At 44.8% G+C, this 22,639-nt stretch overlaps 2 protein-coding genes across 3 annotated transcripts in view; both read left to right on the top strand.

Moving 5' to 3' along the window:
• Positions 1 to 3,088, top strand: part of SEPTIN6 (septin 6) — a 32,088-nt gene extending 29,000 nt beyond the window's left edge. Inside the window, exon 9 of one of the 2 annotated variants that reach the window (XM_024195251.2) lies at positions 2,078 to 3,088. In XM_024195251.2, the coding sequence (XP_024051019.1) occupies positions 2,078 to 2,087 (10 nt within the window). In that variant the 3' untranslated portion in view covers positions 2,088 to 3,088. Of the gene's footprint in view, positions 1 to 3; positions 1,203 to 2,077 lie in introns of those variants that run through there. The other variant, XM_024195267.2, reaches the window with a different exon arrangement.
• Positions 3,089 to 9,326: 6,238 nt separating this feature from the next.
• NKRF (NFKB repressing factor) lies at positions 9,327 to 20,889 on the top strand. The gene is made up of 3 exons (XM_024195212.3): positions 9,327 to 9,729; positions 15,640 to 15,776; positions 18,018 to 20,889. Exons 1-3 carry the CDS (start codon positions 9,446 to 9,448, stop codon positions 19,997 to 19,999), a joined length of 2,403 nt encoding a protein of 800 aa, XP_024050980.2. The 5' UTR covers positions 9,327 to 9,445; the 3' UTR covers positions 20,000 to 20,889.
• The last annotated feature ends 1,750 nt before the right edge of the window (positions 20,890 to 22,639 follow it).

Here is a 22,639-nt window from a genome sequence, read left to right as displayed (position 1 = left end):
CAGTAATCCATGGCTCTGTACTGAATAGTAATCCCTGAATACAATGGGCTGGAATGGACCTTCATTTACTTGTTAAATTGGAGGTTCTAATATAAACTGACAGCTTCTCATAATATTTCAGTCCTGGCCTTCCTATGCAAAACTGCTCTCTTAGATATCTTCATCATGAGTCTGTCTTTACTGTGTACTGATGGTTATTGCTTTTATTAAATCATGTAACATAAGTCAGTAATGAGGTTTTTGGACATTGTAATTTTAAATCTCTATTTTTTTCCCTACATTTAATGGACACTCCCTCCCCTCCATATTAAGGGATATGGAAATAAATTCTGTGCTTATTTTTTGTGCTGTCAAAATAACAGTACAGATTAAAATATATTTATTGGTGAGTTTAAGAAGACAACAGCACCTAGGTTTGATTATGGCATGACTGAGAGGTTAAGAACTTTCCTTGTATCTTGGATGCTTTGTATAATAGCTGTAAAATATTAATTGTCTTTCTCATTTAATTGATTTCCCAAGTCACAGTGCCTAAAAATGGACATTTTAATCCTCATTTGAAATTCCTACTGGCCCTGATCCTGCAGTCGGATCTGTGTGCGCTGGGCTCTGCCTGGTTGCAGGGGTCTGCAGGCACAGATCCCATTGCAGGATCAGGGTCCGTGTTGGCAAATATCGCCTTTATAACACATTTAAACTTTTTAAAACTCTGTGTAAGATAAGCACACTTACATTGTCATTCTGGGTGAAAAATGATCTTTCTATGCAGAGTTATATGCTGAGAGAGAATTTTACATAGAAAGATCTGAAGTTTGCACATCTTACAAAGTTTGAAACAAACATCCCTCTTCCCTCCTACCCCTCAGCCCCCTTTCCCACCCAAATACCCTTCTGGTTAAATGGGAGCTGGTTACTTCAATGCGTGTGTGACAGTTTTGCTGTTGCCAGAAGATTAAATCAGTTGTCTGCACATGCTCATTTTAAAGCTAAGTACTGATTGACATTGGTAGATACCACTCAGGTAAACTTTTCATTGTTTCTACTCAATACCATGATTTTTATATTCAGGGACAAGCTTTTGGGGCAACATACTGCCCCAAATCTTCTGGCAAACTCCTGGCCCTAGGGCTGTACATACACCTCTACCCCGATATAATGCAACCCGATATTACACAAATTCGGATATAAAGCGGTAAAGCAGTGCTCCGTGGGGGCGAGGCTGCGCACTCCGGCGGATCAAAGCAAGTTCGATAACACGCAGTTTCACCTATAACACGGTAAGATTTTTTTGGTTCCCTAGGACAGCGTTATATCGAGGTAGAGGTGTAGTCCTACATTCTGAAGTAGTTAAGCATACACTGATACAAGGCGTTCCAAATAGTATCATTCTAAGGTTGGCATATAATCTGTTCTCTGTGATGTGCATTGATGTTAAGGGGGAGTTGAGTTTAAAGCACTAGAGTGGTGTGTGTATTTAGTCTCCTCTCCATCCATATAGTCGCTCAAGTCAAGTGCTCAGTTAACCTCGTGCAGTAATCCATAACTGAAACTAAGGTGTGGCCTCGTTTTAGAAATCAGGACTATTAAAACTCTTGATTGCAATTTATTTATATTCGTCTCAGGTATCCTGTTTCACTGTAAAGACAATCCCCCCCCCCCCCCCCCCCCCAAAAAAGCGTTGGTTTTTTTTTTAGAAGTTGAAATATTTTAAGCTTTTGCTTCTTTCTGCTCTGTGGAATGTAAGCATGTTTTCCGAAATCGGTCAGTTTCACTTTGTCAGGGGTTCCAGGGATTAGCTGAAAGGGGCTTTTCATCTTGCTTTCACTTGCTGCATTGCGGGTTGTTTTACATCATTTTACTTTTTTTATAATGCTATTAAAAGTATTTTTTAAACAAGTTTTAACTTGTCTGGTTTTCTTCAAGCACTTTGAGCAGCCCCCTGCGGGATCCGTAATTGCCTAGAAATGATGCATGTGCCCATCTCTCTTCTATTGTTTTCATGTTGAGTCTCTATTTCTTGCTTTTTTGAATGTCCTTCTCCTTTTTGATAATCTCCTGTTTTTCTCTCTTTCTGTAGCTTTTTTTAAATCTGTCCTCGCCAGCTGCACTGTGTCTGAGGGAGAAGACTGCCACTTGTAGAAGAGTTTAGGGATCCTATAATGTCGGGGGGGAAAAATCTTCAGTGTTAGTGTCTTGGAAAGAAGCTCTTTTCTGACTTGCATGGTATTTAAAATTGAAGTGTCTTGTATTTTGTGTGACAAGACCGCACAATATTGGGGAAAGTTGATCATGTACAAAAAACATGGAGGAGCCACAGAAATGTGGTGATTAGATTAACGAGTAGCCAAATTTTCAAAACGTTGGGTTACAACCATGTTTTTCCCTCTAATTTGGCCTAATAGAAGGGTCATGGACTCCCCTAAGGATCCGTGGAAGCCCAATGGGGTGTTTTCAGTATGTGAATTTGTTGGTTTGTTCTGAAAACTGTTACATTCGATGTCAAAGGAGATATAAACAAGGGGTGATTTGCCATATTGACAGCCACAAAATACTTAATTATTAACAAGGAAGTAAAGCAAAACGAAATGTTTCCATTGGTGTTATTTGTGCCTCCACCACCTTATTAAACTGCATCACCTGATTGACCACAGGTTGAGTGAGTTTTTTTAACGTGAAATCATGTATTGTGTAAAACGCTCCAAATAGTCTAACCTCTCCCTGTGCGCTTGAGTTAGAGAATGATCTTAACTTAGAGTTATTGAAAGGGGAGGGGCGGAGCTGTCAGTGGCTGGTGATACTCCATCCAAATACCATGTGAGTAGAGTGCAGTGTCCTTAAAATGCATTTGACGCCTGTCCTAGAACTTTTTGCTTGTCTCGTTCTCCCTTGGAACATTCACTGCATGTTTTTCCAAACTGCATTCTACTGTCTCTCTCCTTTATTTTTTTTGTTTCCTTTTTACAAATGGAAATGTGAATAACTGCACTGCATATATATTTACATGACAAACATTAAAGAACCAGCACTGTTAAGCGTGATACCTTTCTAACTTTAATGTAAATTTTCAATTAAAAAAAAATGCAAAAACCCAGCCGTGTCCTGCTGTTGTTTGTGCTGAGGGTTTCCCCTAAGTCAGTCAACCTGCCAGTCATGTGTTCTCTTCGAAGGAAATGTATGCAGCTCAGTAGATGAGCCATTTTGCAATGTAGCCCCAGGATACTGGGATTAACGTTTGTCAGAAGTATCACAGGTTCTTTAATATGGAAAACACACCGAGAAGATGGGGAGGGGGTAATGGTGATGCGGGGGAGGTTGTGGAGTTTTTACATCTCATCCCAAATACTTCATCTCTAGCACAACACCCATAACTCTGTGCTGAAGCTTTAGAGCAGTCCTGACTGGATGGAAAGTGCCTCCTGCTAAATTGCCAGCACCACTTCCTGCAGCACACTCTGGGTTGTCCTTGGAGATCTTGCATACGATTCTTTCCCAGGTCTCTGTCTGCTTAATTTAGGAGATCAGAGTCTGAGATATTATAACTGCAGGTGAAAATACAGAACTACCTTAGATGCCAAAATGTATTGTGCATAAAAGCTCTATAAATTCAACATGGATTTACTCTTAGCCTGTTGCACTTTACAATAAAGAATTGTTTAGCTGCCTTTTTTCAGAAGGCAGTGTCAGGCTGGTAGTTACATTTCCTTGTGTGTTACTGACACTGCCAATTATTAAAACTGAAAATGTAAATATTGAATTTGCTCTTTGCCTTTTATGGGATGTGTTAGCTTTTTGCACTTTGAGGTTGGCTGATTAAACTAGACTGGTCTGAACCTTAAAAATGTTTTTGGGTTTGTGTGAAACCTCAAATGGATAGAATCGTTGCCAAAATGAGCAATGAAATACTGTATTTAAAGTATCCAGAACAACCTGTCATATACTTGCTATGTATTTCATCTTTATAACACAGTTTATATTTGTCTGCTTTTATATACAGCTAACTACAGTAGTACTCTCAAATGGTGAGAAAAAAAAACAGCTTCAACTAGGAGATGCTCAGTTGGTTGAGGGAAGACTGTTTCTGTCAGTTATGAAACTGTACGTGAGCTCTCTAAACTAGAGAGTAAAAGTGCAGTGAAATCTCTCCTAAGTGACTCCTCCGGGGGCTAACAAACTGGTTGCTTAAGAGGTGGCTTTAGATACAGTTGGAGCAGAATTGTACTCAATGCTCTACAATTTTGGTGGGGTCCCAGAGCCCAGGTTGCACCCCGAGCTCAGGCATCTGCACTGCAGTTTTATAGCCCCACACTCTGAGCTGTGCGACCCTGAGTCAGCTGACATGGGCCAGCCAGGGGTGTTTTATTGCAGGATAGACATACCATTGCAATTAGCGGTTTATTTTCAAATCTGCAGCATGTAGCAGGGCAGTTCTATGTTTCCAATCAACCTAAAATGTCCATTTCCCTTGATTGTTGCTCCCTGATTGATTTCACCTGCCTTGGGAATTGCTCTGCTGCAGGAGGGCCTCAGTGGTTGTATAGCTTTATTGCGAAGGACTTGATACTGCTTTATTGAACTAGATTCAGGCCTCCTGTCTTGAGGAGCTGGAATTGGGGTCACAGATGAAAGGGACCATGGATGCCTCATGCATTCTTTAATTGCTCTGTATAGTCTATAATAACTCTTGAGTATCACACACAGGTGCCTGATCCAGGGCTGGTATAAGGATATTTTGTGCCCTAGGTGAAACTTCCACCTTGTGCTCCCCTCCCCCCTTGCACATCGGTTCATTGAGGGGCAAATCCCAACAAGCCTTTATAGCTCTAACAGCACCTGTTACCTCTTGATTATGAAAAAGATATTTCTTAATGATCAGTAATGAATACAGTCGTACAATACAAGGGCAGAGGGGATATTTTATTATTGGGTTATAAATCTTTTTCTCTTATAATATAAATCATACATGCTGCTAAGAAAGAAGGTCTTGTGTGTGTGTCACATGCCTGGGAGTGAGCAGATCCATGTTCTATTCCCAGGTTTTCCTCAGAATTCCTGCAACACACACACACACTTCTCCCTTGCAAAGCAACTCAGAGGAACATCTATAGAAGAGCTGGCTCTTACATAGACATATCCTTGGGCCAACATGACACCCACATGCCTCATTTTCAATTGAATAGGCACATTGCCTCCCAAGAACTCCAGAGAGCAGGGATAGGGAGTGTGCTTGGTACACCATCCCTAGAGGACATGCTACCATATTTGCAACCAATGTGAAGAAAGGTGTAAGGGGAACATGACCAAGTCTGCAGCCCAGCACCTTTTGAGGGAATTTGTGCCCCAAGGGTACCCAGAGTGAGTCCCTTAAGCAGGACTACTTGCAACCATGTACTATGTGTCCTAGGGTGCAAGACAACACTAATCTGCCAGTTTATGGTTAAAGAGCACTTCAAATGCCATTGCATCTACTAACTGATGATTAGACAATACAGCACTGAAGCACTGGAGTGCTCATTTACGTATCATGGCCCCCAAAGTTCCATTAAACTTCTCCACCAGGCCATTTGTTTGATGATGGTCAGGGGTGGCCACCAAGTGGTTCACCCCATGAGCTTCCCACAGGCTTTTCATGGTCCCTGCCAGGAAATTAGTTCCCGAATCCATAAGGATATCAGAGGGCCAACCTACCTGGGCAAAAATGTCTGTTAGTGCCTGGCTTACACTTTTAGCCCTGATGTTGCTTAAAGCTACTGCTTCCGGCCATCGGGTAGCAAAACAACTGCTATGTTTAAAGTTACTCACATGCTTCAGTGCGTGTAGCATGGGGGCTGGAGAAATGCTGCTACTCTGGATGGAGTTATGTATTACAATTCCTATGGTACTGTGTTTTAAAAATATAAAGATTTATATTGCCAGAGGCGTCAACCAAGTTGGGGCCCCATTGTGCTAGCAACTAAATTGATACATAGTAAATGATAGTCCCCAGGTGTTTATAGTCTAAAGACATGATATAACAGGTGCACAGACGAACAGCTGAGCAGGTTGTCAGTGGTGCGCATGGCTGTGGGATGTTTCTTTTAGAATGAAATCCAAATTAATAAATAAAGTCACTTGGCATAGGCTACCAAGAATCAACTTTGCAGTTGACAAATCCCACTCAGTTGATTGCTCATCTAACTTTCAGCAACTTTAATGAAAATCTAGGCTCTTTATCTCAGATAAAAAATGTATTTCTGTCTCCCCATCCTCTGGAAACCGAACTACTTGGTGGCTTAGTTGATATGAGTTCATTGATTTTCATTTGACTTTCAAAATATGCTGTGCAAATATTTGAGTACCTCAAACAGTACCTCAAAAGGCAGAAAAGGGAGGGGGGTTGTTTTTCCATACTCAACTTTCAAAGTCATTTTCTTTCTTTATGAATTTTTAACAATATTAAAGTTAGTAAAACAAGACTTTTTTTAAGATGTGATGATCCAAGTATAAACAAACTCACTTTGTATAAACACATTAAAATACTTTATATTTACTTCTCAACCATGTAATTGGTCTTTTTTTATCTGAAATCTGAAGAATATTCCCATTTTGAGACCCCTGCGCATAAGCTATAATCTAGGGCTTCTTCTGAATTCTGTACCATTGTTCTGGAATGTTACCAAGATTTTCAGTGGTGAACACAGAATCTGCTTTTCAAACACAAAAGGCCAAAAATGCAATGTGATGGGATATCAAGTTATTGAAGAACCCTAAATATAGAGGCAGAGCTCTTCTTCTGACTCACACTGGCAGCCAAACTAAATCAGTCTTATAAGTGCGCAGGGGGACAGCAGCCCTGCAAAGGCGGTGGCGCTGCTAGCGGGGAGCAGCCGCACCCACCGCCCCTCCTGCCCGGGTTGTGGCCCATTGCCCCCCTGGGGGCTCCTGCAGCAGATGCATGTGGGCGCCGGCCCCCATGCGCCCCCCGGCTTCCCGCTCGCCACGCTCGGGCTCTGCAGCTGCTGGGCGTGTGAGCCGCTGCTGCCCCGCCCGGAGCAGGCTCAGGGCCCTGTGCCCTGGCAGCGGCTCACATGCCCAGGAGCTGCAGAGCCCAAGCGTGGCGAGGGGTGAACCGGGAGGCGCATGGGGGCTGGCGCCCACATGCATCTGCTGCAGCCTGCAGGAGCCCCCCGGGGGGGCACCGGGCCACAGCCTGGGCAGGAGGGGCGGGGGGTGCTGCTGTTCCCCGCTAGCGGTGCCGCCACCTTTGCAGGGCTGCTGCCCCCCTGTGCTGCACTGGCTCCTCCATGGCTGGGGCTCCCCGCCCCCACAAGCCAACGCTCTGGCTCTCCGGTGCCTCCGGAAGGTGGCTCCTCCCTGCCGAGCCAGGGCACCGCTTTTTGGTGCCCTCAACCACTTGGCGCCCTAGGTGACCGCCTAGTGGTTGCACCAGCCCTGGCCTGATCCTGTGATCAGCCATATTAGCACGTGGGCATTATTTAGGCACCTATTCCCATTTATATCAATGGGATTTATTGCAGGAGGGGTGCATGGTCCTTACTCGCTGTATTATCAGTTGCCTGTATCTCTTATGGAGGTACTGTTCCCTTTCCTATATGTATGGGATCCAGTTTGATGGCTATGTATAGTAATAACAGTGTAGGCATTGGCTCTTTCATATACAGGGAACATTAGCCACCTGCCTATTCTCTGAAACCCCAGAAGTTTGCTCCTATGGCAAATTTGAGACTCTTAAGTTTTCAGGTCTTTTGTCTCCCTACAAGTTGGTGTTTAATCAAGGTATTTGGGCCAAGAAGTCTGACCCCCACTCCAGTATGTCAACGTCCATCACCGTCGTCAACCCACATCTCGACAGAGATGCAGTTTCTGCTACCACCATCCCTCCCCAGGCTCTTGGGATGCTTTGTATTTTATCTTTTTCAGAGATGACAGTTGCTCATTGCATAGACATGATCTCGCTGAGACGTGACAACCGAGAGGCAGAAGGTACAGGAGTTGCAAGGTGGTGCTCGGAGTGCTGGTCATTAGATCTGTGCCTGAGGCATGAAGGAACCGTCCTTGCCTCTGTGCTTTCTCTGTCTGCCATTATTATCGTGGTTTAGTGTCCCACAACCATCCAGCACCCATCAGAGGTAAGTGCAGAAACAAATGGCTGCTGGTCTCCAAATGTAAAAGTAGGGTTTTTCCCCAAAGCAGCCAGAACTCTTCACTTCTTGCTGTCCACTCTCTTCTCTCCAGGGTTAATTTTTCTGCATCCCTTTTTGGTTCTCATGCACTAGCACAACACTGCAATGTTTGGCCTGCAAATGGGAGGTGGTGGGGGGGGGATGTTTACATTGAAATGTCAATGAGAAATGTTTGAGTTAGGAAAATCATTTCCCCTGATGTAGATTTTACATTTTAAAAATATACTGTCCAATAATTTAAAAATACACTGTCAGTGTGTGTACACATCTCTCCCCCCCTCCCCCCGCCCTGGAGTCCCCAGGGCTTGGGGCTGCTGAGAGGGGGGCCCAGCCTGTTTTTGTTAGAGGGACTTTTGAAATCTGGCTCAGTGGGCACTGGGTTTATTGAGGTGAAAGTTCTTCAGCCCCCTTAGCCGGCAGCCCCTGGCATTAGCTGAGGCTGCAACGTGAGTCGCTCACTCCTGTCTTTGCAGGCGTGGTCTGAGCCCAGAGACGGCACGTGGGCGGGAAATCGTGTTAGCCATCAGGCTCCAGGCTGCCCGGCCCCGCGCTCCCCCCGCAGCCGGAGGCTGGGCCGCCAAACGTGCTTTCCCTTGTGAGCCGAAGCCGCCCCCCGCTGTGCTGCGGGGCGACGTTGGCTCGGGCCCAGGGCGGGAGCGCAGCATTTGCTTTACGCTTAAGGGCACGTTAGTGCGGGTGCAGCCGGGCTGAGCCTGCGGCGGTGCGCGTTGGGCGGCAGCGGGTTCCGCACCTGGCGAGGCGCCGCCTGAGGCTCCCTCCCGGGGCGGCTGGCGGCCAGCCCAGCGCTGCCCCAAGCCGCGGCGCAGGGCCCCCGACAGCCCGACCGCCATGTGCAGCCCCCTCCCCTCGTGCTGCGGACCCCAGCTCCCAGCGCGGGGCCGCCCCCGCCTACCGCCCCCGCCTCGTGGCGCCGCTAGGCGGCGCTGTGAGCGGAGCCCGGCCCCTCCCGCGGGGTCTCGCGGTCTCTTGATGTCACGCCCACGTGACGAGCGTGTAACAAAAAAAAAGGCTACAGTGTAACGGGGTGCGGGCGGCGCGTGAGGGGCCCGGCGCGGGGGTCGCGGCCGCACGTGGAGGGGGGGGGAGCGGAGCGGAGCTTGCGCGCGGGGCCCGCCCCGGGATCCCCGGCTCGGGCCGGCCTCTCCTCCGCCCGGCTCGGGCCGCACGTGGGGCCTGGCCCTCCCTCTCCCCGCAGGCCGGGAGCCGGGCTCGCGCCGGCTCGGGCGGACAGGCTGGCCGAGCCGATGGCTGGCGGCTGGATGCTGCTGGGCGGGGATTTCCTGACCCCGCAGCCGCCGCCGCCGCTGCCCCCGGTGCCGCCTCCGGAGCAGCCGCCGCCGCCCCCGGAGCCCGAGGCGGTGCCCGAGCCGGTGCTGGAGCAGTGGCGCCAGTACCAGGAGAGCGACTGGCACTGGGGGCTGCGCCGCCAGTTCATCCTCCGCCACCTGGCCAGTTACCCGGGCGCCGCGATCGACCAGCTGCTGTCGCTCTCCGTGCTCTGGACCAACCACGTCTTCATGGGCTGCAGGTGAGGGGCCGGGCCTAGCGGGGGCCGGCCTAGCGGGGGGGGGCCCGCGGTGGGGATCCGGCTTCCCCGGGGGAGGGACGTTTCCTTCCCGGTGATGGGGGGGTGGCCTTGGGGCTGCCTGGGTGGGGCATCGGGGCCGGTTTTTCCCTTCCCAGTAACTTTGTCGCGTTGACAGAAGCGTAGGGAAGTGACAGGAGGAAGCGGCCGAGTCAGCGGGTTCCTTCCTTCGCTCCCCTCCAGCCCGTGCTCATTAGCCTCGGTCCCCGGCTCCCGCCTGCATCTCATTTCCCGTTGTGTTCCTCCTCATCCTTTCTGCTCCCCTCCAGACCCCACCTTTCCTCTCAGTGCCTTCCATGCCCCCCCCCCCCCCCGGTTGCTTGGAAACCCCCTTCCATAATCTAGTCCTGAAGGCTCTCATTCGCTGCACTCAGACTGCTCCTTAAACCCCCTCTCAGACAATGGAGACATGTATCCCTCTAGATCTGAATGGAAAAAGAGGGGTGTGTGTGGCTATATTATTATTTTATAGCACCCTTCCAAAGTAACTACCCTCTGGAAGTTCTTCAGAGTCCATCAGAAAGAGTTTCCTGCAACATCAGCAATTCTGAGTGGAGCAAACCAAGCTAAGCATCAAATATAAGAAGATGACGGTGGACACATTTAGGACACGCTTTAAGGATGCCACCAACACGACTTCTACAGCAAGTGATAATATGGACACCACCTGGAAAGAGAAAAAGAGAGTGACCTAGAGAAATGTTACACAGAAAAATAAAGTGAAACCCATCAGCATGACACCCAGAAGCCCGAACAGACCAGCCCAAGACTGAAATTAATGATGGAAACTGATGGATGCTCTATATACTTGAGGGTGCGAGAGAATAAAGAAAAATAAAAGAATGAGGCACTCGGACAGAAAGAGCTCTCATCATCTAAAGCCTTTTTCTTACTATGAGCACTGCATGGGTCCAGATCTCCACCTGGACAGAACTCATAGCACAGGGGTGGCCAAACTGTGGGTCATGAGCCACATGTGGCTCTTTTACGGTTAAAGTGCAGCTCGCAGAGCCCTCCAAGCTGCTCCCCTCCCATTGTCCACCTAGCAGACTGTGGGGTTGGAGCACAAGACCTCTGCCTTGCAGCAGGATGGTGCGGTAGGGGCTTCTGCCCAGCGGGAGGGGGGACTTGGGACTTCTGCCCTGCGGGGCGCACCTGCTGGGGCTTGGGGCTTCAGCAGGAGCGGGGCTGAAGCCCCAAGCCCTGTCAGGTGCCTCCCGTGGGGTTGAAGCCCTGATCCCCAGCAAGTGTGCCTTGGCTCTTGAACTTCTGAAGATTGTCGTGTGCGGCTCAGAGGGCCAATAAGTTTGGCCACCCCGTCATAGGAGGATGAGGGCTGAAATGGTGGACTTGATAGTGGGGATATAACGTACACCTGAGGCAACGGCATGGGTTATAGATAGTTATGCAGTTACTCTCTTTGGGCAGACTTGGTGGTTCCTTGGTGGGTTATATAATTAGTGTAAACACATTCATTTTCTGTAAGTGATGCTGCAGAACTGCATTTTTAGGAGTGACTTTGAATGAGTGTGGAGCCCTCAGGAATAGATTTTGGAAGGGGCAAAGCCATAAGGGGCAGCGCAGAAGAAGGCATGGAGAGATTTGTGAAAGTGTCATCAAGATGAGCATCATATGAAGAGTAGAAAGGATGTGGGGGAATGCAAAAGGAAATCACAGCAGAAAAGTAGGTGGGGCCTGCGTAATGAAAGGCCTTGAAAGCAGAGAAGAGAAATTTAAATAGAACATAATAGGGAGGGAATACCAGTTGATTCCGAAGTCTGAATATTCCTCTCTTGACTATTAATTTACAGATGCTTTCTTTTTTAGTTATTCCTTTTGGTGCATCGCACTTTCTGGGCCCTAGCATAATGCTGCATACTTGAGATGTAAATGCTAAGAGCAAACTGAATGTTTCCTTGATGATTTTTTATTGAATACTAAACAGAATCAGTTTTTAACACATCATCTCCCACCATGTAGGAACTCAGTGTAGGACAGTGTTTCTCAGCCTTTTTGATACCAAGTACCAGCTTGTTGACTTCCTAATCTGTATCAGGTCAATCTCAGGGACTGGCCCCGGTCCATGGAGGGATGGTTAAGAAACATTAGTATAGGGAGAACCTGAAACTGACCTGAAAACAAAAGTGAAACTGGTCAATTTCCCTTGTTCAAGATGAGAAAAAGGCAGAAAGTAAGCTATATAAATAGTGAAAAGTAAGTACCTTAAAACTGAATTTTCTGGCTATGTTAAAACAGACTTCAATAATGGAAGAGCTATGTAGTTGCTATCCCTAGACATAGCAATCATTAACTTGTGGAAACCACAATATAGTAACTAGGATACTGTTTTAGATTTCCATATCGCTGCTAGTCAGAATGAAAGGGCTGCTTTCCCTGTGTACTTTGACTGAAATTTCTAAAGGTAATGATTTTTTGGGGTGGGGGAGGATAAAGAAACTAAAGAAAAATAAGTACTTGCTGATGACTTAAAAAGTACAGTGACTAACTTCAGCGAGGCAGGTAATACTTAAGCAAAGCTCTGAAATACTGAAAGATCATTTAGACTTTAAAATTTAAGATTTGTTAGTCTTCTTATGAGGCCTGTCTCTAATAGACCCTTCTCATAATTTGTCTGAATTTTAATTAACTGTCTTGGTTTGGATCTAAACATCCCCCTGCAGTGTTCACAATCCAAACGTTTCATTGTGCTAGTTGTGAGAGAGCCAGAAAGTGAAACTGGTTACGGTTTTTATCATTTAATCCATATGCAAATAACATGAATGGGCCATTGTTTCAATATTTAACACTTAGACTGTAAGCTCTTTGGGGCAGAGACTTTTTGTTCTATGTTTATACAGCACCTAACATAAATGGGGTCCTGATCCTTGACCGGGGACCCTACCACAGCACAAATAACCATATCCTCACGTGGTGTTGACAGCAGATATAAGGAAGCACTTTATAGTATATTAAAAAAACCATTGTATTTAGTCTGATGATGTCCCATTAACCCATTTTCAACCATGGTTGCGTGTTCACCATCACTTTAAAAACTGCTAGGCCTAAAAATCCAAGCCCAAAGTTGCTTATGGAGCTAGGGTACTGATTATCTTTATTAATGAAATGCATGCAGACTGTCTCCTGCACTAGTATGGAACCCTGCTGTGATGCTGCTGCGCGCAGATGCAGGGTGCTGCCTGCGTGCATCTCAATGCAGGGCACTATCTGTCATGTGACTGGTGCCAAGGAAGACCCAGTTACTGAGGAATTACTTGTGGATTACAGAATGGGCAACCCTTATTATTTCTTCTGCATTTTTACTGCCGTCTTACAAAGCAGAGTAGGCATCTTTAAATTGGTTACAAGAGACTAAAATGTCCCCTGTCTGCACTGGAGATTTCTTTATTCATCTCTTCTACCCTGGCCCGACACAGGAATTAGGAAGGCTGTCAGATCTTGAATAATGATGTTACTGAACGCTCTAAATGTGTAAGCAGTGCTGCACAGAACCCACCAAAAAATAGGATTACTTTCCCTGAAGAACTTACAAACTCACAGATGATGCACAAGGGAATAGTTCAGATATGAGATGGTGCAGACACTGTCAGTCAAGAGATTTGTGCAGAAAGACTTCCCGAAAGATACTGTAGTGAGGTGCAAAATTAACATGCCATACAGTGGTGGAATGGACAGAGGAGGAGAATGACATGTGACTCTGTTATGAAATATAGCTGTATTTCTGTGTTCTGAAAAAAAAATTCTAATCTAACATGGTCTTTGCTGCCAGGCGAAGTGGAGAGGGAAGTTTGCTGTTTAAATTATATTAACTAATAATTTGTTCAAGCCCTGGTTGTTCATGTTTCCCAGACACCTGCTAGTGGAAGGATTGACCCAGTAGCCAGAAGTAGTTCTTGGACCTAGTGGTTGGGTGCCATCTTTCGTATCGTCTTCTAGCTGAAAGGGGATAAAGTTTAAGTTCCAACCCTCCCTTTGGTTGATGGTAGAGAGAAAGGGCTTCCATTTTTTCACCTCCTGGCTGTTGTGGGGGGATGGCATCCACTACTCTGCGTCTCCCCCCGCTGCCATTTTTAGGCCCCTCTCTTCCACGAATAACTAGCGCCTGCCATTGCTGCTGAGGCTGCTTCTAATTTTCTCAAGCAGCAGCGTGAAATCGACCTGTTTCTTGGCCGTTTTAATTGCTGCTCACAGGGTTCTGAATAGTAGCTGCTTGGAAGAGGGATGAGCAGCAGTGTAGGTATGGCAGTGTCTGCAGACTCAGGAGAAGATACTGCCTCGGTTTGCATTCAGAGAGCTTGCTCTTAATATTTGTTACCTTATACTTAAACGCAAGCTTAAATTCTGGTTGGGTCTCCATCAATACAAGGAAAGCTTCTCACATACCACCGGTGAGTAGACTTTCCGTACTCGTGTAGCACCAGTTTTGAAAAGCTAATCAAAGGCCATTTGCTTAAAAAAGAGTATCTCTGGCTTTTGTGCTCAGAACCTAATGATGACCTTAGTTTTTGTCTGCCTTGGTAGACATAAGATGCTGACCTGATCCTCAGCTTAATTTAAATATCAGCCCTGTGGTAGAACAGTGTATTCTTTCTGTACAATGATGGAAAATCTACAGCCCATAGCTTTATGCAGTGTTTTCAGGCCATCCTTTGTTAGAGATTTTTCAGTTCAGCTTTTTCCATCTAAATACACTGAAAAGATTTAGTAAGTTACAGGAGCTGGAATTCTGTAAACTGATGAATTCTGCTAGATTAGAACTGCCAATGATCTTGGCAGTTCTAATGCAACATTCTTTTGCAGCAGTAACCAGACTTCAGTTAATGCAGGACTCCTTATGAAAGAACACTATCATACCATCACTTCTGTGGCGGTGGGATTTAAAATGTTGCAGTGACATCAATGCTAATTTAAAAATAAAACTGTTGTTGGTAAAAAGCAGCTGAGTTCCTACAGTAAAAACTGAACCGTTCCTTGGCTGCTGTCTGACATCAGTGATGGCAAACGTCTGGTGACATGTCACAGATTGTCACTAAGCTTTTTGTCTAGGCAAGCGGCAATGAGTCACTGTTTCAATACTGTTCTGACTCTGTTAAACTAAAACCCAACAAGTTTTCTGATGTTTCTTTTCTGCTGCCATTTAAATTTTCCTCGTTGCTGTATTAAGTGGTACATTTCAATAGCAAATACTTTAAAGGGAGCTTCAGTTTACCAATTCAAAACTCCATTCATTTAATGACTTGCGATGAATGATTGGCAGAATATTTGATGCTAAGATACGTGAGTTTGTTCAGAATCTGTGTGAAAAGTAGTGACTTGTTGCCTTATTACAGATTTCTTCTGTAGGGCCCCAGTTCTGCAAGGAAGCCACACACAGAGTCTCCCGACTTCTTTGGGGTTCCACACAGTGACATAAATCTGCCTGTATGGAATTGATGACAGGTTCAACATAAACTTTCACCACCATTTATTAGAGCCTGATCCAGTGCCAGTAAAGTCATTGTCAAGACACCCGTTGACTTTAGTGGGTATTGGATCAGGCCAGATTTGACCAGAGTTTTGCTTGTAATGTCACAGGCAGCTTTCTAGTCCTAATTTAACTTAAGTAGGAAGTATCCACAAGCTACGCTATATTGTACAACATATTTCACACGGGCATATTTTTCCTTGTGTGAGGTGGTGAGGTCTTGCTGTCTGCATGGTTGCAAATACTGAAATCTTGGTTGTAAAGACACCAGGAGTTTGGTACTGGAAGTGGGAGAGGTCTGGTAAAAACCTGGCAGCATGGAGCTTTAGTGTAGCATGTTCTAATGCGATGTGTCCTTGAATTAAACACAGGTATGGCTCGCAAGTTATGGAGAAAGTCTTCAAGATGGCTGAAGGTATCGATATTGGGGAGATGCCATCGTTCGAGCTGGTACCTCCTGCTAAGCCACCAAAAAGACCCTGCTCTCCACCTTGCTCTCCCTATGCCAGTGAGTATATTTGCTTGCATATCAAAGGGGACATCATTCTCTGTTGCTGCTTCAGATATGATTTTCGGATCACGGGAACTGCAACTGCAGAACAGACCAATGTCTGCCTCTGACTGTAGCCAATAGTGGATGCTTCAGGGGGGAAATGGCAGCAGGCCAAATAAGCAGTGGACAACTTAGTGCACAGAGTTACACCACAAGCAGGCTGGATCTCTCCTTCACCGCAGCTGGTGGCTGGCTTATGGTAGAAGTAATCAGAGTTGGGGTGGTTGGGGAGCTTGCAAAAGTTTAAAAGCTTAAGGATCTGATTTAGATGTCAGGGTTTTTTTCCACTGATCTCAAATGAACTGAGTTATGATAAATATGCTGCAACAGAGGTGTCTAGATGTACATGGCAGCCTGACCCATATTAGCATGACAGGTTAGCATTGGATCAGATTGTTCTTTCTAAGTGCTTGAGATGGCCTTTTGCTTCACTGATGAAGTCACGTGCCTGGCATTTGGGGCATGGGAATTAAATCTTTTACAGTCATTTGAACAGAATACTACTACTGGTGTGGAGAAAGGGTGCTCTTATACTTACTGTATTTATGCATCAGCTATTTAATTCTTCAGATTAGTTATACAGCGATTGTCTTCACAGTATTTGTTTATGTAAAATTTGTGTCTTGTTTCTAATCCAGACAAATTCAAATTAGAAACGAGGCACAAACTTTTAAAGTGAGGGTGAAGTGGTGGATTCTCCCTCTCTTGAAGTCTTCAGATCAAGACTTTTTGGAGGATATGCTTCAATATCAATTATAGACCACTTTTCACCAGATCTTTACAAAGGAGGGTCAGTACCATTGTCCCCATTTTGCAGACAGGGAAACTGAAGCACAGAGAAGTGAAGTGAGTTGCCACAGTCACTGACAGAGCTGGGGATAGCATCCAGGTCTTCTGTGTCCCAGTGCAGTGCTCTATCCAATAGGAAACACTGCGTCCCCAAATTTAGTCTCACAAGAGTGACTGGGCAACAAAATGGCAGATGAAATTCAGTGTCGATAAATACAAAGTAATGCACATTGGAAAACATAATCCCAACTATACATATAAGATGATGGGGTCTAAATTAGCTGTTACCACTCAAGAAAGATCTTGGAGTCATTGTGGATAGTTCTCTGAAAACATCCACTCAATGTGCAGTGGCAGTCAAAAAAGCATACAGAACGTTGGGAATCATTAAGAAAGGGATAGATAATAAGATATAAAATATCATATTGCCTCTATATAAATCCATGGTAAGCCCACATATTGAATATTGTGTGCAGATGTAGTCACCCCATCTCAAAAAAGATATATTGGAATTGGAAAAGGTTCAGAAAAGGGCAACAAAAATTATTAGGGGTATGGAATGGCTGCTGTATGAGGAGAGATTAATAAGATTGGGTCTTTTCAGCTTGGAAAAGAGATCGCAAAGGGGGGGATATGATAGAGGTCTATAAAATCATGACTGGTGTGGAGAATTTAAATAAGGAAGTGTTATTTACTCCTTGTAACACAAGAACTAGGGGTCACCAAATGAAATTAATAGGCAGCAGGTTTAAAACAAACAAAAGGAAGTATTTCTTCACACAAGGCAGTCTGTGGAACTCTGCCAGAGGATGTTGTGAAGGCCAAGACTATAACATGATTCAAAAAAGATAAATTAATGGAGGATAGGTCCATCAATGGCTATTAGCTAGGATGGGCAGGGATGGTGTCCCTAGCCTCTGTTTGCCAGCAGCCGGGAATGGGTGACGGGATTAATCACTTGATGATTAGATTACCTGTTCTGTTCATTCCCTCTGAAGCACCTGGCATTGGCCACTGTCGGAAGAGAGGATACTGGACTAGATGGACCTTTGGTCTGACCCAGTATGGCCGTTCTTATGTAAGTTACTGTGCTCAGTATAGGAGTAACTGGAATTGTTTAACCAGTGTTATATAGGAGATCAGACTAAATGATCTGATGGTCTTAAAATCTATGAACCTGAGTAGTAGGTGAAGTGGAAATACTTCTGCAATATCTTGCCTAGGAATGAAAATTCCACTTATCTATTGCGTACATCTTCATATAGAAAATCTTGGTATCTGTGATGTGGGGAGCGGGAATTCTGTACTCAAAAACTTACTAGTTACTGCTGGTGATCGTACTGTACATATTCCCTCCGTGTTGTAGAACTTATTTTTTTAATGCTGTAAATTTCACTCATTCCGTAGATCCAGAGCCTCCCAAAAAAGTCCTCCCCAGGTTCCGCGTGAGACCTCGTTTTGAGCCTGTACACTTTGTAGCCAGTAGTGAAAAAGATGAAAGAAAAGAAGATCCTTCAGACAACCAAACACAGGAGTCAAACAAGGATGCAAACACAAACAGCACTGCCCAGTCTGTCGAAAACTATGTGGATTTTGTTTTTAACAGTTTCAATACCCAGGAAGCAGATCCCCAGTTCTCCAACTCGGTGGGTTTTGGTTATGCAAGTAGCCAGACAACCGCCACCAGTGTGGTTTTGAACAGCATGGACACTACCCAGAGTGGTGCTCCACAACTTTCCACTTCCTCTTCAGTTCTCCAGTCTTCATCAGATACGTTCTCCCAGTCAGTTATCACAGCAAAGCAGTATTTTATTGACAGACTCTCAGCAGCAATCTGGAAGAATCTTGCTAACCCAGATGCTAACACTGGGACTGATAAAATTAACTATACATATTTGTTGACTCGGTCAATTCAGGCATGTAAGACAAATCCTGAATATATTTATGCTCCTCTAAAAGAAATTGCCCCTGCCGACCTCCCAAAAAATAAGAAGCTTCCAACAGATGGCTTTGCTTGTGAAGTGAGATGCCAAAATGTCTACTTAACTACTGGTTATGCTGGCAGCAAAAATGGATCCAGGGATCGAGCCACAGAATTAGCAGTCAAGCTGTTGCAAAAGTCTGTGGAAGTTAAAGTTGCTCAGCGGAAGTTCAAACATACCTATCGAGAGGACTTAATAGTGTGTGAGTCCGGCACATGCCCGCAGGAATTGCCTCCTGCTCTCAAACAGCTTGACGACTTTCTAGCTGCCAACAAAGATTTTTCATCTGGGCAGTCTGGTTCTGATCCCTTGCAAGGTTCTAGTAATTCAACCAAACACTGGACTAATTTTGTCCTCACGGAAAATGCTAGCGATGCTATAGGGATACTTAACAACTCGGCTTCATTTAACAAAATGTCAGTTGAATACAAATATGACTTAATGTCAAACCGCTCATGGCGCTGTAGAGTGTTTTTACAAGACCACTGCTTAGCCGAGGGATACGGCAGTAAGAAAACTAGCAAACATGCAGCTGCAGATGAGGCTTTGAAAATTCTTCAAAAGATGCAGTCCAATGTGGCACCCATCAAAACAACCCAGGTTCAGAAAGTGGGCTGTTCATCCCGGAGTTCTGGCAAAAAGAAAGACCTGAAGGATCTTGTTATCTATGAGAACTCTGAGAATCCCGTGTGCACACTGAACGACACTGCTCAGTTCAACAAGATGACAGTGGAATATGTCTTCGAAAGGATGACGGGCATGCGGTGGAAGTGTAAGGTGATGCTAGAAAACGAGTTCATTGCTGAAGCAGTTGGGGTTAAGAAATCTGTGAAGCACGAGGCGGCGGAGGAAGCTGTGAAAATCCTCAAAAAGACACAGCCGACTGTCGTCAATAACCTGAAGAAGGGCACCATCGAAGACGTCATCTCAAGAAATGAGATTCGGGGCCGCTCAGCAGAAGAGGCTTTCAAACAGAAGATTAAAGAAGACAACATAGGGAATCAGATTTTAAGAAAAATGGGCTGGACAGGTGGTGGGTTAGGGAAAGATGGCGAAGGGATACGAGAGCCTATTGCAGTAAAGGAGCAATTTAAAAGGGAAGGACTCGGGCTTGATGTGGAAAGGGTGAACAAAATTGCTAAAAGAGATATTGAGCAAATCATTCGAAATTATGCGCGCTCAGATAGTCATGTTGACTTGACTTTTTCTACAGAACTTACCAATGACGAGCGGAAGCAGATACATCAAATTGCCCAAAAATATGGTCTTAAAAGTAAATCCCATGGGCAGGGCCATGATAGATTCTTGGTGGTAAGCAGAAAGAGACGTAAGGAAGACTTATTAGACCAACTGAAGCAAGAAGGCCATGTTGGACATTATGAACTTATTATGCCTCAAGCTAATTGAGCTTCATGGTGTCCAATTTCATTGGTGAATGCATAAGGAGATGGAGTTTCCTAGATCCCTAATTAAAGAAACAGATGCTGCATTTTCTTGTTGTGGGATATATTAATATTATGTTTTACTTTGCTCATTTAATTTCTAAAACTTTATTAGAAAAAGAACTTACAAAGTTCTGTCCAATTGTATTAGCACAACCCAGCAGCCAATAGTGCAGTTACTGTATGTGTCTTTGATATTACTTGTTCCTTCACATTTTAATAGTTTTGTAATAGCAAAAACACATGTCCAACCACAAAAAAATTGACACCATTTAAAATGATAGTTCCCTTATTCTTTTTGCCCCAGGAAAGAAATTTTGCCTTTTAAAAGCAGAGGAAATGCAGTTCAGAGAAAAAATATGTAAAGTTGGTATTAACTACAATAAAAATACAGTTTTATTTCCAGAAAAAAACAGGATTTGCCACATTTTGTATGTATCTTAAATTTTGTGTGAAACCTCAATTCTAGAAGAGTTAGCAAAGTAAAATGTCTCTACCGTGTGTGTGTGTGTTTATGTGGGGAAAAGTCTTTAACCAGCTTAACAATTCAACTTTCTTTATAACTAGTGTTCCAGTTTATTCATAAATTTCTGCTATGCTGAGAATTAATGAATGCACCCTAATCAACTTTGTACTAAACTGAGTTATTGCCAGAAGGATTTTTACCTAGAAGTACTGCTTGACATGTGCAAATGCCATGTGGCACGTAAAAACCTATTTTTACTTTGACTCTGAGCTCTTAACCCTGAGCAAAATCAAATTGTGCTTCATTATTTCTATCCACTACATTAATGTATCTGTGCTTGTGTATGTCAAGGAGAGATTCACAAGTAAAAGTCTTGTGCTGCTCCAATACGTGGTTTGAGTGTGGAGTGTCTCCAGGACTGGCCCACCTGGGCTAGAAGAGCCCTCTGCCTGAAGAACAAATAGTTGGCTGCTGCAAGTCACCATTTTTGGGATGTGTTCTTCCACCATTGCTGAACTTTTGGAAACCTTCCAAAAACCAGTCCCTGAGCCATGCCTTGTAAAACAGATTAAAAATCAACCTCTGGGTGAGGCAAGTGTTAATTCTCTTTAGGTGCTGCTTGTTCAGATGGGACCTACTGTGTCTTTTCCAGCTTGAATATCTGATTCACTCAGCCAGCTATGATAGATATTCCTCAGTAGCCACTCTCCTGTTTGTCCCTGTGCTTCAGTTTATCATTCCTGCCTCCCATATCTGCCTCTCCATCTGTTTACATTGCCCTCTAGGTCAGTCCATCCTCCTGTGTTGCCTTTTATACCCTTGGCTTTGAGGAGAGGGGGAGTGACCCCAACTGGCACTGCAGAAGATCCTGGTGGCTCATGGCACAGGCGGTTTGAATCTCACAGGTGTGAAAATAGAGGCTCATCTTGAAGAACTCGTTACAGGTGAGTAGCATTCACTTAGGAATGAACAAATGCCCCCGTGCCATCCTTGTTTTCATTAGCACGTCTCAGCCCATCTTCCTCGGGCTTGTTCTGCTAGCTAGGTCCCCTAACTTGGCAGTGGTTCTGCAAGCATGTTCTCTCTTCAGATTCATGCCACTTTCTCCTCTCCCTCTGAATTCTACTCTCAAGGACTCAGGGTTTTGGGAAATGGTACTAAGGGGGTTGGGGTCTGCATGGCATTTTATAAGGTCTCCACTATTGGTGTCTCGCTCCCCTAACAGTCACTGCTTTTCCAGCAGGTTCCCAAGGCACAGTAACTCTGGGGAGTATGGCAGAGGCAACACTTGCAGAACCACAGTTCCTAGTGAGCAGCCCTTTTCCTGGAAGGTTGTGGTAGGGGTAGAGGAAGCTGGCTAAATATAATGGCGTTTTCACAAAGTATGCATTTGGTATAATGTGCTGGAAATATTTTATCCCTAAACTCTTTCTCAAGTATGAGCTTAGTGAACAGGGCAGTTGCTGGGATTTCAGTTGAAACTTCGAGAGAGAGCTGCTCACCAGTCATATATTCCTGTTTAAGTAGCCAGTCACATCCTTGAACTAAGGAATTGAGAGCCCCCAGCTTTTGCATAGCTATATAGATTGTAAACTTTTTTGGAGGGCAGGGACTATACATCTTATATTTGCCCAGAATCTATGACATTGTGGAAACTACTGGACACTTTTCCTTCCTATCCCTGTTCACCTAGTAATTTATGGGGAAGCTCACTCCTTTCTAATTTAAACTCCTGTTTTAAGCTGTGATGATGCTGTAGGCTTGTCTGGTTTAAATGTCTGGATCACCTTTCATTTATTTTCAATGATGTGGGGGCTTCTGCACTAAAAATACTGAGGGGCTTCTGGTGGCATAGGTATTCCACCTCCTCAACAGGTGCTAACTAGGTGGACTGAGAATTGTGCTGTCTACACTGGGGGTTAGGTCAGTTTAACTGCATAGCTTAGTTGTGTGGATTTTTCACACCGTTAAATAATGTAGCTATATAGACCAATTATATATAAACTGACTGTTTCTACCCAGCTTAGTTTCCGTGATACTCTCCCAAGAATTAAAAATGCATTTGCCAAGAGGCTTGGGTTTTGATCTGGTGCTGTTACAAAATAGACATGCTTTGCCTGATGCAGAAAGCACCACAAT

The sequence above is a fragment of the Terrapene carolina genome, unplaced genomic scaffold (genome assembly GCF_002925995.2).
Source record: "Terrapene carolina triunguis isolate 2854851 unplaced genomic scaffold, T_m_triunguis-2.0 Scaffold131, whole genome shotgun sequence".
Taxonomy (NCBI): Eukaryota; Metazoa; Chordata; order Testudines; family Emydidae; genus Terrapene; species Terrapene triunguis.
This window is presented reverse-complemented; position numbering and strand designations above follow the sequence as displayed.

Coding starts and splice junctions, on each gene's coding strand:
- NKRF (XM_024195212.3), top strand. CDS start 9,446: ATGGCTGGCGGCTGGATGCTGCTGGGCGGGGATTTCCTGACCCCGCAG. Junction 9,730..15,639: donor CACGTCTTCATGGGCTGCAG/GTGAGGGGCCGG, acceptor AATTAAACACAG/GTATGGCTCGCAAGTTATGG. Junction 15,777..18,017: donor ACCTTGCTCTCCCTATGCCA/GTGAGTATATTT, acceptor CTCATTCCGTAG/ATCCAGAGCCTCCCAAAAAA.